The following is a 13,645-nucleotide window of genomic DNA, read 5'->3' as shown; positions in this document are numbered from 1 at the left end:
TTCACGGGCCTAAAGATTGTGTTTGACATCAGCAATTGTTAGAGACCATTTGTTTTTACAATGGAAAAAGAAATAAAAGTGCAGATGTCAGACCTCAAAATCCATACTTCTCTGAGTTGTTTTCATTTTAGAGAATGAGAATGTGTGGGTTTTTTTTTTTCCAGGTGGGGTTGGATACAATCAGAGACACATGTCACTGTTGCTAAGTAAAAATATTTTACATCTCTCCCTTTCTCTTTTATTAATTGCAAAATTAGGGAAAAGTTTATGACCAAAGAAAAATAAGTGAATTATGGGCAAGTGAAAATTCCAGGACACATTCTAGTTTAAGTTAAAAGAAGCATGGCTTACGTCAAACCCCGAAGAAACTAAAAATAGAAATTGCGGTGTCGTTATCAGAAAAGTAGCGTTGTTAACAACTGACAGTCTGAACAGTTAAGTCTGTTTCCAGGTGTGATACGTTTCCAGGTGTGATGAGTAAACACAAGTTAGTTCCCCAGATCTCACTAGTGTGGATAGCAGGGTCTGATGGGAGCAGCAACCAACTCAACAAATGCCGGCATTTCCAGTGGCCTACTTTGTTTATGACTGTGATGGGCAAGCAAAACCCTCTGGACAGAAGGGCTAAGTAAGTGACATGAACTTGAACCAGGGGAGCCACTCGCCAAAGTGGGGAGTTGATATAACACCCACAGTGCCTGAGGGAGTGTGAGAAAAACTAGGTAATTGCTTTCAAACTTGGATTTCTGTATTGTCTACTTTAATCTCAAAATAAGGTGTAATGCAATGCCCTCTGCATCCCTGCAAAAACAAGGTGGCCCCAGCCTCCCAGAGCAGGCAGGGGAAGGCCACTGGGGGCAAATGCCACTTCTCACCTGCTCTCCGCTGTAAATAAGCCTGCAGCCCACACCAGGGGCCAATTAAAAGGAATGGCCGTTGGTTCAGTGTCCCAGGAAGGCATCAGGTGGAGTCTAGTCCTTGGCAGTGATCCCAATTAAAGGGAGTGGTATAGTTTTTTTCTATCAGGGGGCCAATTAAGAAGACAGAACCACATGGCCACACCCTCTAATACAAGGCACTCTGAACTTGGGGAAGCACTGGGACCCTGGAGGAGCTCTGTCAGTCTCCCTGGGCTAGAGCTTCTCATGGCCATCCCCAGATGGGGAAAGAGAATGTTTTTTTGTGCGTCTTATTAGACAGGTTTCTTCTTTTTTTAAAAGATTTTATTTACTTATTTGAGAGAGAGAGAGTGAGAGCAGGAGGAGGGGTAGAGAGAGAGGGAGAGAGAGAATCTCAAGCAGACTCCCCCGCTGAGTGGGGAGTCCCACACAGGGCTCGATCCCAGGACCCTGAGATCATGACCTGAGCCGAATTCTAGAGTCGGATGCTTAGGGGTGCCTGGGTGGCTCAGCCTGCCTTTGGCTCAGGTGATGATCCTGAGGTCCTGGAATAGAGCCCCCATCGGGCTCCCAGCTCAGCGGGGAGTTTGCTTCTCCCTCTCCCTCTCCCTCTCCCCCTCCCCCTGCTTATGCGCACGCTCTCTCTCTCTCTCTCAAATAAATTAATAAAGAGAAGAGTCAAAAGCTTAACAAACTGAGCCATCCAGGCTCCCCACCTCCTATTAGCTTTCTAAAAAAAAAAAGTATTTTTAGCTAAAAAACTATATACACATATAACTTTTATACATTAAAGTTATATATGTGTATATATATACATATATATGTATATAAAACTTTTATGTATAAAAGTTATATAAAAGTTTAAATATAAAAACTATATAAAACTTTTATATATGAAACTACATAAAAACTATATCTATAAAACTATATATATATATAATATATTCTGAAAGGTCAAGATGTTGCACAATATGGCTTCTTCGATAGAGAAACTAGCCCCAAATGTTAGCTTTAGTTACTCTGCCACAATTAAGAAGGCGGAGGAATGTCTACAGAGCCAGGTGGAAGTCCACCATGGGGCAGTGGCTAACATTTAGTGGTGCGTGGTCCAGCGCAGCATTAAGCGCTCATGGCAGGCAGGATGTGGTGTGGGGAGGGCACAGTCTGAGAAGCCACACACACACACACAAAAAGTAGATTTTGCTGGCCGGGTGAGCCTCCCCCGCCCCAGGGCTGTAGGGGCTGAGGACAATGTCCCCCAGGCTCAGGAGGGCTCCATTCAGGAAGGGGGTGCTGTGATCCCCTCCATTTCACAGAAAGGGGAGACGGCACAGAGAGGTGAACTTGTCTGAGCACCCACAGCTTATAGGTGACAGGTGCTTTCAACTAGCATTTTTACCATAAGCTTCATCTGTGGTTTTGGTTTCTTTCTTTCTTTCTTTCTTTTTTTACATATTTTGAGAATCAGTTTCAAGAGCAACCAAATTTCACGAAGTCATCATAGCCAAACACAATGAGGGGCTCCAGGCGGAGAGAAGGAGGAAGATTACTAAAGAGAGGAAACAAAATCCAAACAAACAGATTATAGGGGCACCCACCAACCTGATTTGCCTGGGACTCTATGGGTTACAGCACATTTTAGTACCTGCTCCCCCCCCTCCCCGTCCCAAACGAAACCCCTCAGTCCCAGGCAAACAGGGACAGTTGATCATCAAACTCATGGCTCACCTTTGACCCATACCCAGCAACAACCTAACCCCGACCCCAAGGGTCCAGAAAGTCCCCGATGGTGTTCCGACCCTCTGTCTGTTGCCCAAAGCCTCTGAGCCCCGGACTGGCTATTTCCGCTTTCAAGGGGCATCATCTTACCGCCCTACCCCCACCCCGGAGTCTTCAGCCATTCGTGGGGGGCGGGGCCTCCGGGCCAGACAAGGCTGGGCACCCCGGAGAGGAGCCTGAGGCTGTCAGCCAGCCACCCGGGATGGGGGGGGGGGGACGGCGCCCAGTGGTCCAAGTGCCCGGTGCCCTGGGCGGAGCCACGGCCATCTGACCCCCAGAGGCACAGATACACGCTCCCTGCTTGGGTTTCATGGATTCCCAGCCCAGCTGCGTGGTGGTGACTGGTAAGACTATTTTTCTGCTTTCGCATTTGCGCTTTTAGCCTGACCGTGGAATGTGCACTTGCCTGATCTGCTCATAAAGGGTTCCCTCTTGGGGAAAAAAGGAGTGGCAACTGGTAGTGCCAATAATTCCAGATGGAAGCTTGCTTCTCGCTTCTTGCCATGCCCTACTGAAAAACAGCTGACAGAGAGGCTTTTCCGCTCTGGTCCTCTCCTTCAATTCAAAGGTACCTACCTCTCCTTCAATTCAGATTCAGACCTTGTCCTTCCGCCCAATCCGAGGCTGGCACCTGCTGTCCCTGAGTCTGGGGCCCAGTGGGTCCATGTGGCATCCCCTGGGGTACAGCTCCATAGCAAGGCAGGGGCAGCTGGGGATCCAGAAAGGATGGGGCCTTGTAAGGCTTGGACAACGGTCCACCTACAAGAACTACCCCCAAAGGAGAACACAGCCCCCAGCACGCGGACTGAAGAGCTTTCAGCCACTCAGGAAGCCCTGAACACCACCGGAGAGCCTCCAATTGGAGACTCTGAACCCCAAAAGATCAACTTGGGTGTGTTGATCTCCTACTTGTTGATCTCCACTCCTACCTTTCTCCAGTTCACCCCAAATCAACCCCTGCCACCCCCAGTCGTTGTCACAGCTGGTCCCAGAAGGGTTTGATTTCTTTACAAAGTTCCTTCTTTCTTTGATTTCTTTACAAAGTTAGACACTTTTGGCATATTTTAAGTTTTTTGAATTGTGTGAAATGAAGGAAACAGGAGACAAGGATTCCTATGGGCATGGAAAATCGAAACGTTACTATCTTAATATTTTCAGGCTATAATCAAACTCCTGTTAACCTTCTGAGGAAAAGAAAATTCTTTTGAAAACCTTTTATCTCCCTTGTTCTCGTTTGTGTTATTTGGGGTATAGAGATTGAGTGGTTCAAAATATTCTTGAATTGCTAAGGAAACTGTACCCCTGATGAATGCAATGCTTGTCACAAATGAAATATGAATATTGAAGCCCAGTTGGCACGTCTTCAACTCATGTGGACCCCTGCCTCTTGGCCTGTCAGCTTGTGGTTTGCTGGCAAACTCTAGATTGTTTGATGAAGTACCTGATCATCAGCCACCATTTGGGAATGCCCCCTGGCTTCTAGAGTGTGGCCTGCCTTTATTAAAAATGCTTTGAACTGCCAGGGGTAGTCTCTTCATGTAATTGGATTTGCGTGGAAATCTGGCCAAGACAGTTGGCACCGAGACTGATGGGGGTGGGGGAGGGCAGGGCTCTGACAAACGGCCTCGGGTTCAAGGCATTTCGACTGGCACCAATAAGAATAGTGGGCGGCTGAGAAAACCTGCATCCCTCCATAGGGCCTCCCTTGATTGCGAGAAGGTTCCTCTGGCCGTATGCAGATTTCACCCCGAGGGCCTGCCAAGTTTAAAGTGTAAGGTTTGACCCTACAAAACAAAAGCTTCAAACCTGTACTTGCTGAGTTGTTTTTCCTAATTAAAAACAGATAAGAGATGATCTGACTATTTTGATCTGAATTTGATTCTAAAGCAGAATGTGATTTGTGTGTGTGTGTGGTGCTGCAATTTTAGTACAAGTTACCTGGTTTCTCAGTGATTTTTTTCTGAATCTCAATATTTTCTAAAGTTTTTTTTTTTTTTTTCTGTCTGCCCCCAGTGGCAGCTACAGTCTTATTCTATAGGAGTCAGTCAGTGTCAAGAGGACACCATTGGCTTCCTGGTGTCAGGACATCCTGTCCAAAATTTTGTATTGCCTGAGAAAGATTGACCCCTTGTAAGCCACGCTTGTTAGCGGGTCTAGACTCAGAGGCTCAGAACTTCAAAGGCACCATCCTTTCTAGGACTGGCTCCTCCTCTAAAAGCCTCAGGCTCCTGGCAGCCACTGGCCTCCCCTACAGGGGCAGGGGTGGGGGGTGGCCCGGGAGCTCTGAGCAAGGGCCACTCTGAAGGAGAGATAAAATAAGAGGTCCCATGGGTGTGGTCACTCCTACACCGTCTCTTGATGGTTAATTTTAGGTGTCACCTTGACTGGGCCACAGGGTGTCTAGATATCTGAGTTGAAAACAAGCCACTTCCCCCACCTCAAACTCCTGACCACCATTAAGCTGTTCTGCACCTCTATAATGATGTTATTTTACAAATATTGTATAAATGGCATCATGCAGTATGTATCCTTTTGAGATTGGTTTGTTTTCAGTGAGCATATTTCCTTTGAGGTTCATCCAAGCTGTTGTATGTATCAATAGTTCCTTTTTTTTTTTAACAGCTTTATTGAGATAAAATTCACATGCTATACAATTCACTTAAAATAGACAGTTTTCGTGTGTGGCTCAGTCAGTGGAGTGTGTGACTCTTGATCTCGGGGTTGTGAGCTTGAGCTGCATGTTGGGTATAGAGATTACTTAAAAATAACATCTTAAAAAAAAAACTAAAAATAAATAAAATGGACAGTTCAATGGCTTTTAGTATATTCATAGAGTTATGCCTTCATCACACAACCAATTTGAAAACATTTGAATTACCTCGAAAAGAAATCCCAAGCCCCTTAGTTATAACTCCCTAATCCACCCTGATGTAGGAAAGATGTTAGGGTTCAGAGCTGACAGCCAAGAAGGAATTCTTGAGACGTCTTTGGTGCAAAAAGGTGGTTTTATTAAAGCCCAGGGACAGGGCCCGTGGGCAGAAGGAGCTGCACTGGGGTCAGGAGGAGCGGCCCATCATATACTTTCAAGTTGGGAGAGGGTTAGGGATGGCATAATTCTCTAAGGAATTTTGGAAGCAAGGTTTCCAGGACCTTGAGGGGGCTAGCTATTGTTGGGAAAAGGCCATTTCTTACCCTCTAATAAAACCTGAGTCATGAGACCCTTCAGATGTGTATCGGTGGGCCATATGCTTGGGGAATGACTGCCAACACGTATCTTGGGGAGTAGAGATAAATGAAGTTTCCAAAGGAATTTTTATGTGTTAAAGACTTACAGGATTCTAGGGATCAGGCGGAGATCGCCTTTCGCCCTTAACAAAGTATTAACACTGAGGCAGCTGAGCTCCTAGAGGAATGTCTCTCTGCCTGTTTCAAGGACTTGTCAGTGGGCTGTAGGTAGTAAGGAAATTTAATCATTTTTCTTCTGCCTTTGTTTCCCACATCACCCCCCAGCATGCCCCCCACTCCAAATCTACTAACCACTAACCTATTTTCTGTCTCTCTAGATTGCCAATTCTGGATATGTATAAATGGGGCCATACGCCATGTGGTCCTTTGTGGCTGGCTTCTTTCACCTAGCATAATATTTTCAAAGCTCAGCCATGTTGTACCATGTATTGGTTCTTCACTTCCTTTTATCGACAAATAATATCCCCCATTGTATGGATCGCACATTTTGTTGACCCATTCATCAGTTGATGGACACGTTTGTGTGGTTTCTACTTCTTTCTTTTCACTGCTGGGTAGTAGTATTCCATGATCTGGAATTCTTGCTTTATTGTTCACCTCTTGAAGGACATTTGAGTAGTTTCCAGCTTTGGGTTATTACAAATAAAGCTGCTGTGAACATGTGTGTACAAGTTTCTGTGTGAAAACAAGTCTTCATTTCTCTGGGATAAATAGCCAGGAGTGCATGTGGTGGGAAGTCCACTTTCAGTTTTAAAAGGATCTGGCAAACTATTTCCCAGAGTGGCGGTACCGTTTTACATTCCCACTAAGCAATGGGTATGAGCCAGTTTCTCCTCATCCTTGCCAGCTTTTGGGGTTATCAGGTATTTCTATTTTAGCCGCTCTTCTAGAAGTGTGATAATATCTCATTGTGGTTTTAATTTGCGTTTCCCTGCTGGTGAGTGATGTCAGACATCCCCTGCTACACTTGTTTGCTGTCTGTACATAGATCTTCTTCAGTGAGATGTCCCTTTGTGTATTTTGCCAGCTTTCTAATTGGGTTGTTTTTTTAATGTTGAGTTTTGAGAGTTCTTTATATATTCTACATACAAGGCCTTCATCAGATGTGTGGTCTGTAACTGAGTTTTTCTTTTCTCCTCCTGTCCATAATTTTCTTTTCATTCTCTCAAAAGGCGTTTTTGTGCAGCAAAAGTTCTCACTTGGGTGGGGTCCAGTTTATTAACATTTACTTTCATAGATCATTGTGCGCCCTTGGTGTCAAGAACTTGCCTAAGGGTAGGTCTCAAGAGTTTCTCCCTTTTTCTTCCATAAAAGTTTTATGGTTTTCCTTTTTTCACTGAAGGTCATGATCCACTTTAATTTTTGTCCACGGTGCGAGACTGAGGTTGAGGATTCATGTTTTTGCCTTTGGGTATCCTGTTGTTCCAGCCCCTTTTGTTGAAAAGGCCACCCTCCTCTGCTGAATTGACTTTGCACCTCTCCTAGCAAACAACTGGGCATATTCACACAGGTGTGTTTCTAGGCTCTTAAAAAAGCATGCATTTTCACCGGACACTTGTGCACTTTCTCAAGCCTTCCTAGCTTGAGGGTGGGTCGGCAGCTCGTTCCTTTTTGGCTCCCCCACAATGCCTGCCACAGAGAACTCTGAAAATGCTCCCAGATCGGCGAGGTTGCATTCTTCAAGAAGGGGTGTGTGTGGAGTGCTCGGAGTCCCCCATGGCCCTGGGAGCATCAGGAAGCTCCCATGGGAATTTGGGGAGCAGCCCAGGTGTAGAGGCCCAACTAAGCCTGACCTGAGCTAACCAGGGTCTCTTTGACTTCAGGTTTTGGACCCTTCCGGAAGTACCTGGTGAATTCCAGCTGGGAAGCAGTGAAGGTAAACGCCCATCAGGCCCAGACCCTGCAGCTCAGGGCCCCACCGATTCCTTCTGTGGCTGAGAAACCCAGTGTGCAATGCCCCTTGGTAGCCAGGTCCACATCAGAGGGGAGAAGACAAATACTCAGGACCCTGGCAAAAGGACTAGCCTTTGGTCCTTGGGTGGTGCCTAGCCTGCCCCCAGGTGGCCCTTCTGGCTTTGTGGTAAAGAAGAGATTGTGGGGACACTCCTGGGAAGGACGGGGAGTGCCCGAAAGCAGGCTCTGCTGCCCCAAGAGCTAGGTTCCCATGACCCCCACCCCCTTCTGGCCCTGGGGCCTCGGGAAAGTCCTTTCCCCCAGCCTCAGTTTCCTTATGCATGAAGTGGGTGGATAATAGTGCGGATGTTACAGAGGAGGAGTAAAAGAGACAAGCATGTAAAGCAAGTAAGCGTGGAAGTCTGTAAAAACAGCTTTTTATAGCACCTGGCACAAGGTAGGTGCTTAACAGTGGTTGCTATTATAAAGGACACACCTTTTTTATTATTTAAATTCAATTTAATTAACATATAGTGTATTATTAGTTTCAGAGGTAGAATCCAGGGATTCATCAGTTGCATATAACACCCAGTGCTCATTCCATCAAGTGCCCTCCTTAAGGCCCATCACCCAGTTACCCCAGCCCCCCACCCCCGTCCCCTCCAGCAACCCTCTGTTTGTTTCCTATAGTTAAGAGTCTCTTATGGTTTGTCTCCCTCTCTGTTTTCATCTTATTTTATTTTTCCTTCCCTTCCTCTCTGTTCCTCTGTTTTGTTTCTTAAATTCTACATATGAGTAATAAAGGTGTGTCCTAATATCATATGATTTCACTCATATGAGGACACACTTTTATTTTTAAGGAAGTAGCCGACCAGGAGAAAGCACGTGCTGGGACGGGTTGAGGAGGGGTCAGGGTCTCATGACTAGAGGGGACCACCTCTCCTCCTTGAAGCAAATGCCTCCTACCAGTCCCACGTTGGGTGTCACTTGGTGGCTTAGAACACAGCTGGCCGTTATTTCACACTTGACAGTCAATTTCCTGCCTCTGTTGGATCAAATCAAAGGTAGGGTCTTGAGTCTATTCTCCGGGTTCCCCAGTCAAGCTGAAAATGCCACAAAGCTGCTTGAGTCACAGGTTTGCTGTCACTAGTATTGCTTTTCTAGACTATCCGCACAGATGCAATCAGGGAAACTCATGACTCTTGAGTTAGAATTTGGGTTGTTTTGTTGTTGCTGGGTTTCTTTTTTCCAGCCAGAAAAAAAAGCTCAGAGAACCCCAGACTCACTGCCAAGTCTCACTGCGGTACACAACATACCAGAAAGGCCAGGTCAGGGCTTTCGTGATCTCCTGGGTGTCTGTAGCCTTTTCCTCGAAAAACAGGGCTTTTTCTGCTGAATGTTGGATGGCCCTGAGCCCTTCTATTTCTTTTTGCAGTCATGAAAAAGGGAAACGAGCCAGGCTGCCTGAGTTTGCCTTCCAGCCTCAACAACTGCAACCTGTGGGACCCAAAACAAGCCCCCCCCAGCTTTTCTCTGCCTCCATTTCCTTATCTGCAAAGTGGGATGGTTGTCATGACTATGGGAGTTAACACATGTAAAACCCTTAGAACGGGGGCACCTGGGTGGCTCAGTGGGTTAAGCATCTGCCTTTGGCGTGGGTCATGATCTCAGAGTCCTGGGATCGAGCTCCATGCTGGGCTCCTCACTCAGCAGGGAGTCTGCTTCTCCCTCTCCCTCTGCCTCTGCCCCGACTCATGGTCTGTCTCTCAAGTAAATAAAATCTTTAAAACAAAACAAAACAAAACAGAAACAAAAAAACCTTGGAATGGGTCAGGGTACACTGCTGATGCTCACAGATATCATCTTTATTACCAGGAAGCTATTCTATCAATCAATCTTCTCAGCTGTGAGCTAATAGATTCTGAGTTTGGAGAGTCACACAGGAAATGGAATGATGGAGAGGATTATTTGAGAGACTCAAGGTTGACCAATAAAGCCAGAGAAGCAGGGCAGAAACAGAAGCAGGCTAGGGGCTTCCAGGCAGCAGAAATAGGATGGCAAACTAGGTGCTCTGAGGAGCCCTTCCCCTGCAGATAAACTAGATAGGACAGAACTTCCGTGCATTGCTGGGCATGCAGTACGATGCTTTCCAGGAAAGCTTGCATACATGACATCACGTGCATGTATACATCACACATAGGAAGGGCTGCCGCCTGAAGGAGAGCCACAAAAGGCAGTAGGGGCCTGGGGAACACCATTATCAGCATTCAGCTTGAGATGAAACCAAGACTTGAACTGTAAGCTAGACCCCTGGAAGGGGGTCCTGTGGTTTCTAGCACCCCAGCTCCCAGCAGAAGCCTAGGCAACTTCTCTTGAAGATGTAAAACCTCAGATTCTCCACAAACTGAGATCAACTAAACAGTGGTTTCCATTCAGATATCACCAAATACATAAAGAAACAGACAGCTTTGAGTAAAAATCAGTAGAAGCAGATTTAGAATCTCAAGAACGTGAGATGCTAAATCATTCTGCTAGACATCATCATAAAATAGCATAACTGTCTGTGAAATATTTAAAGAAGTAAAGATGGAATCACAAAAATGAGACTATCGGGGGGAAAAAAGACTATCAAAAGGTCAGGTAAATTGAAAAAGGGAGTAAGAGAGCTTACAGAAATTTAAAAAATTTGTTGAGGTGAAGAATTCAACAGATGGCTTATATGGCAGTTTAGAATTACGCTAACTGAAAGATGCCAGTCACAAAAGATGACAGTGTAGGATTCCATTTAGGTGAATGTCCAGATGAGGCAAATCTGTTGAGACATAAAGTAGGTTAACGGTTGCTGAGGGCAAGTGCAGGAGGATTGGGGGAAATAGGGAATGACTGTTGATGGGTACAGGATTACTTCAGGGGTGATGAAAAGATTCTAAAATTGATGGTTGCACAACTCTGTGAATATACTAAAAATCATTGAATTACAGACTTCAATTTTTTAAATTATAGACTTTAATTGGGTGAATTGTGAAATATAAACATAAATATACATATATATAGTAGTTTACAGAGTGGTGAAGAGAAAATTAGTGAACTAGAAGATAGATCTGAAGATATTATTCAAAGGGCAGATTTAAAAAAGGTGGGCAAAGAAGTGAAAAAAGAAATTAAGAGGTATAGATAATAAAATGAGATATTCTAACATATGGCTAATAGGAGTTCCATGAGGAGAGACTAATGAGAATGGAAGAGAATCAGTATTCGAAAACAAGGATTGAGACGATTCTAGAAGTGATGAAATACATGAATCCACAGAGCTAAGAGGTACAAACTATACCAAGCAAAGACTAACAAAATCCACACCTACGCACAACAGTAAAACCACACAAAACCAAAGACAAAGAGATCTGAAAAGTTGCCTGAGAGAAAAGATAGGCCACCTGTAGAAACTGGCCATACAGTGAGACTGAGGGTAAATTTCTCTAAAACAATAGTAAAAACCAGAGAACAGTGGAGTAATATCTTCAAAGTGCTGGGGGGGGGGGGGGCGGAAATGTCAACCTGAAATTGTTTTTCAAGAAATTATTTTTCAAGAACAAGAATGAAATGAAGACGTTTTCATAAAAATAAGCACCAAGAGGGGCACCTGGCATCCGGAAGCATAGAGCCCCACCTCGACTGTCACCTCATTAGCATAACAAAGACACTCCAGCCACTCGGGAAATTCCAGGGGTTTTGAAGCTCTGTGCTTGGAACTAGGGACAAAACCCAGTTATATTCTTTCTTATACCACAGTTCCCAACAGGGGTGTCCTGTCTAGGGAGAGGAAGTGGCCCTTAAGTAAAATCATTAAAACTTGAAGTGGATTCGGAGAAGCGCTACATTGTGAGATACTCTGAAGAGGAAGAGATTCACTTCATTCTGGAGAACATATGGAAGAAAGGAACCTAAAGCAAAATGAGAGGAAAGTACTCCCCACCCCCACGCCAGAGGTCAGTGGGATGGCCATCGGGTGGAAGCAGGATGAAGGACAGACTGATTTCTGGCAAGTGGGAATGAGTTCCCAAGCCACTGTGTGCTGGGTACCACACGGGACACTCTAGGCAGAGGAGCTTGTGGAGTTCTTCCTGCAGTCCAGAGAAATCGATATTTATTCCCATTGTGCAGGTGGGGAAATGGGTGCGCAGGGAGGTTGAGTATCTGGCCCAAGGACACATGCCATCTAGATTCCAGTCGCAGATGGTCCTGGTGAGTGAAGTCCAGGTTCATCCCACTCTTCCCCCTGGGGGAAAACAGCATCCGGTTCAGAGGAGGAGGACCACTTCCAGCACAATAATGCCTTATAAACTTCCTAGAACTCAAGAAACATCTAGAACCACACTACCCAATGACCCCCGGGTGAGCAAAGTGAGGAGACACACCCAAACGCCTTAGCCCTACAGCCATGTCATCATGGCAGACCCTCTGCTGTGAGCTCATCTCCGCCCCCTTCCCAGCTCTGAGACAGGGACAAGGCGACCCGCTGCTCAGTCTCCTAGCTCAGGAGGTACCACAGTGGTGATGACCAGAACAGAAGCCTCCCTAACAGCTGATGAGGAAGCGAGCCCAAGCCCGGCTCCCAGCACCCACTGCCACCCCCATTGGCCTCCTCCTCCGGTCCCTGCTCTGGGTCTCTGGTTTCTGCTCCACTCTTCTTTCTGGCTTTTTTCTCCAGGGCAGAGTCACTTGTGATTAATTTAGAGGCTCTCTTCATTCTCAATCTGCAGGACCATTCTCACTTCCTGGGCTGCCCTGGGTCATTCCGTGGCCTCCACTAACAGGTCTGCAGATTCCATTCAGTGTTAGACTTCCTCATTCTGGTTTGGAACCTCACCGGTAGCATCCACTCTAAGTTGCCAGCAGACTGCCAACGGAACATCCTTTGCAGGGCTAATCATCTAAGCGGCCATATTAAGGCAAAGGTCCAGCCTAGTTCACGTACATACGTTTGACCCATTATACAGATACGGAAACTCAGATGGGCGAAATAATGACAAAAGGGCGCATAGCTCCCTAGGTCAGTATAAGCACCACACTGTCAGTGGGGACCTCTATCAACATGTCCGCATCCCCACAGAGGGCCTAGCCTGAAGCATATGTTTCAGTGGCTAGATTCATGAATGAATGCTATTCTTTTATTTTTTAAGATTTTATTTATTTATTTGAGAGAGAGAGAGAGAGAGAGAGAGATAGTGAGAAGCACAAGCCAGGAGAAGAGGCAGAGGGAGAGAGAGAAGCAGGCTCCCAGGACCCCAGCACCATGACCTGAGCTGAAGTCAGACGCCCAACCAACCGAGCCACCCAGGCGCCCCAATGCTGTTCTCTTCTTTTCTATCCCCATGCTCTCTCCTAGCAAGGTCAGCCTTGTCAATATCACGGGCGATGTTTTTTTTGTTTTAAAGATTTTATTTATTTATTTGAGAGAGAGAGAATGAGAGATAGCACGAGAGGGAAGAGGGTCAGAGGGAGAAGCAGACTCCCTGCTGAGCAGGGAGCCCGATGCGGGACTCGATCTCGGGACTCCAGGATCATGACCTGAGCCGAAGGCAGACGCTTAACCAACTGAGCCACCCAGGCGCCCCTCACGGGCGATGTTTAATGCGCACTTACTCCATGGCAGGCCTCGTAAGTGGGCATTATGGAATCACAGGGAGGAAAAGTAAGTCTTATTGCACACTTACGGCATCTCACCTCTCTTAGAGGTGAGCTATTAACAAATAACAACTTGAATGCATTTTTGGTGTAGTTGCTCTTAAATGTTTTTATTCAAGTAATCTCTACACCCCACGTGGGGC

The 13,645-nt window shown here is 46.0% G+C and overlaps 1 protein-coding gene across 4 annotated transcripts in view; it reads left to right on the top strand.

Moving 5' to 3' along the window:
* Positions 1-517: 517 nt before the first annotated feature.
* The window catches only part of PGPEP1L (pyroglutamyl-peptidase I like), a 35,478-nt gene continuing 22,350 nt past the window's right edge, over positions 518-13,645 (top strand). The window contains exons 1-3 of one of the 4 annotated variants that reach the window (XM_027571713.2): positions 2,902-3,022; positions 7,267-7,434; positions 7,748-7,800. Coding sequence is in view for 1 of the 4 variants with exons in the window: in XM_027571711.2 (XP_027427512.2) it covers positions 2,989-3,022; positions 7,748-7,800 (87 nt within the window). In the remaining 3 variants the exon portion in view is untranslated. Of the gene's footprint in view, positions 629-2,864; positions 3,023-7,266; positions 7,435-7,747; positions 7,801-13,645 lie in introns of those variants that run through there. The other 3 variants (XM_027571712.2, XM_027571711.2, XM_027571715.2) reach the window with 3 other exon arrangements.

Source organism: Zalophus californianus, chromosome 6, assembly GCF_009762305.2.
Source record: "Zalophus californianus isolate mZalCal1 chromosome 6, mZalCal1.pri.v2, whole genome shotgun sequence".
NCBI classification, from domain to species: domain Eukaryota; kingdom Metazoa; phylum Chordata; class Mammalia; order Carnivora; family Otariidae; genus Zalophus; species Zalophus californianus.
Note: the sequence above shows the minus strand (reverse complement) of the source record. Positions and strands in the feature narration are given on the sequence as shown.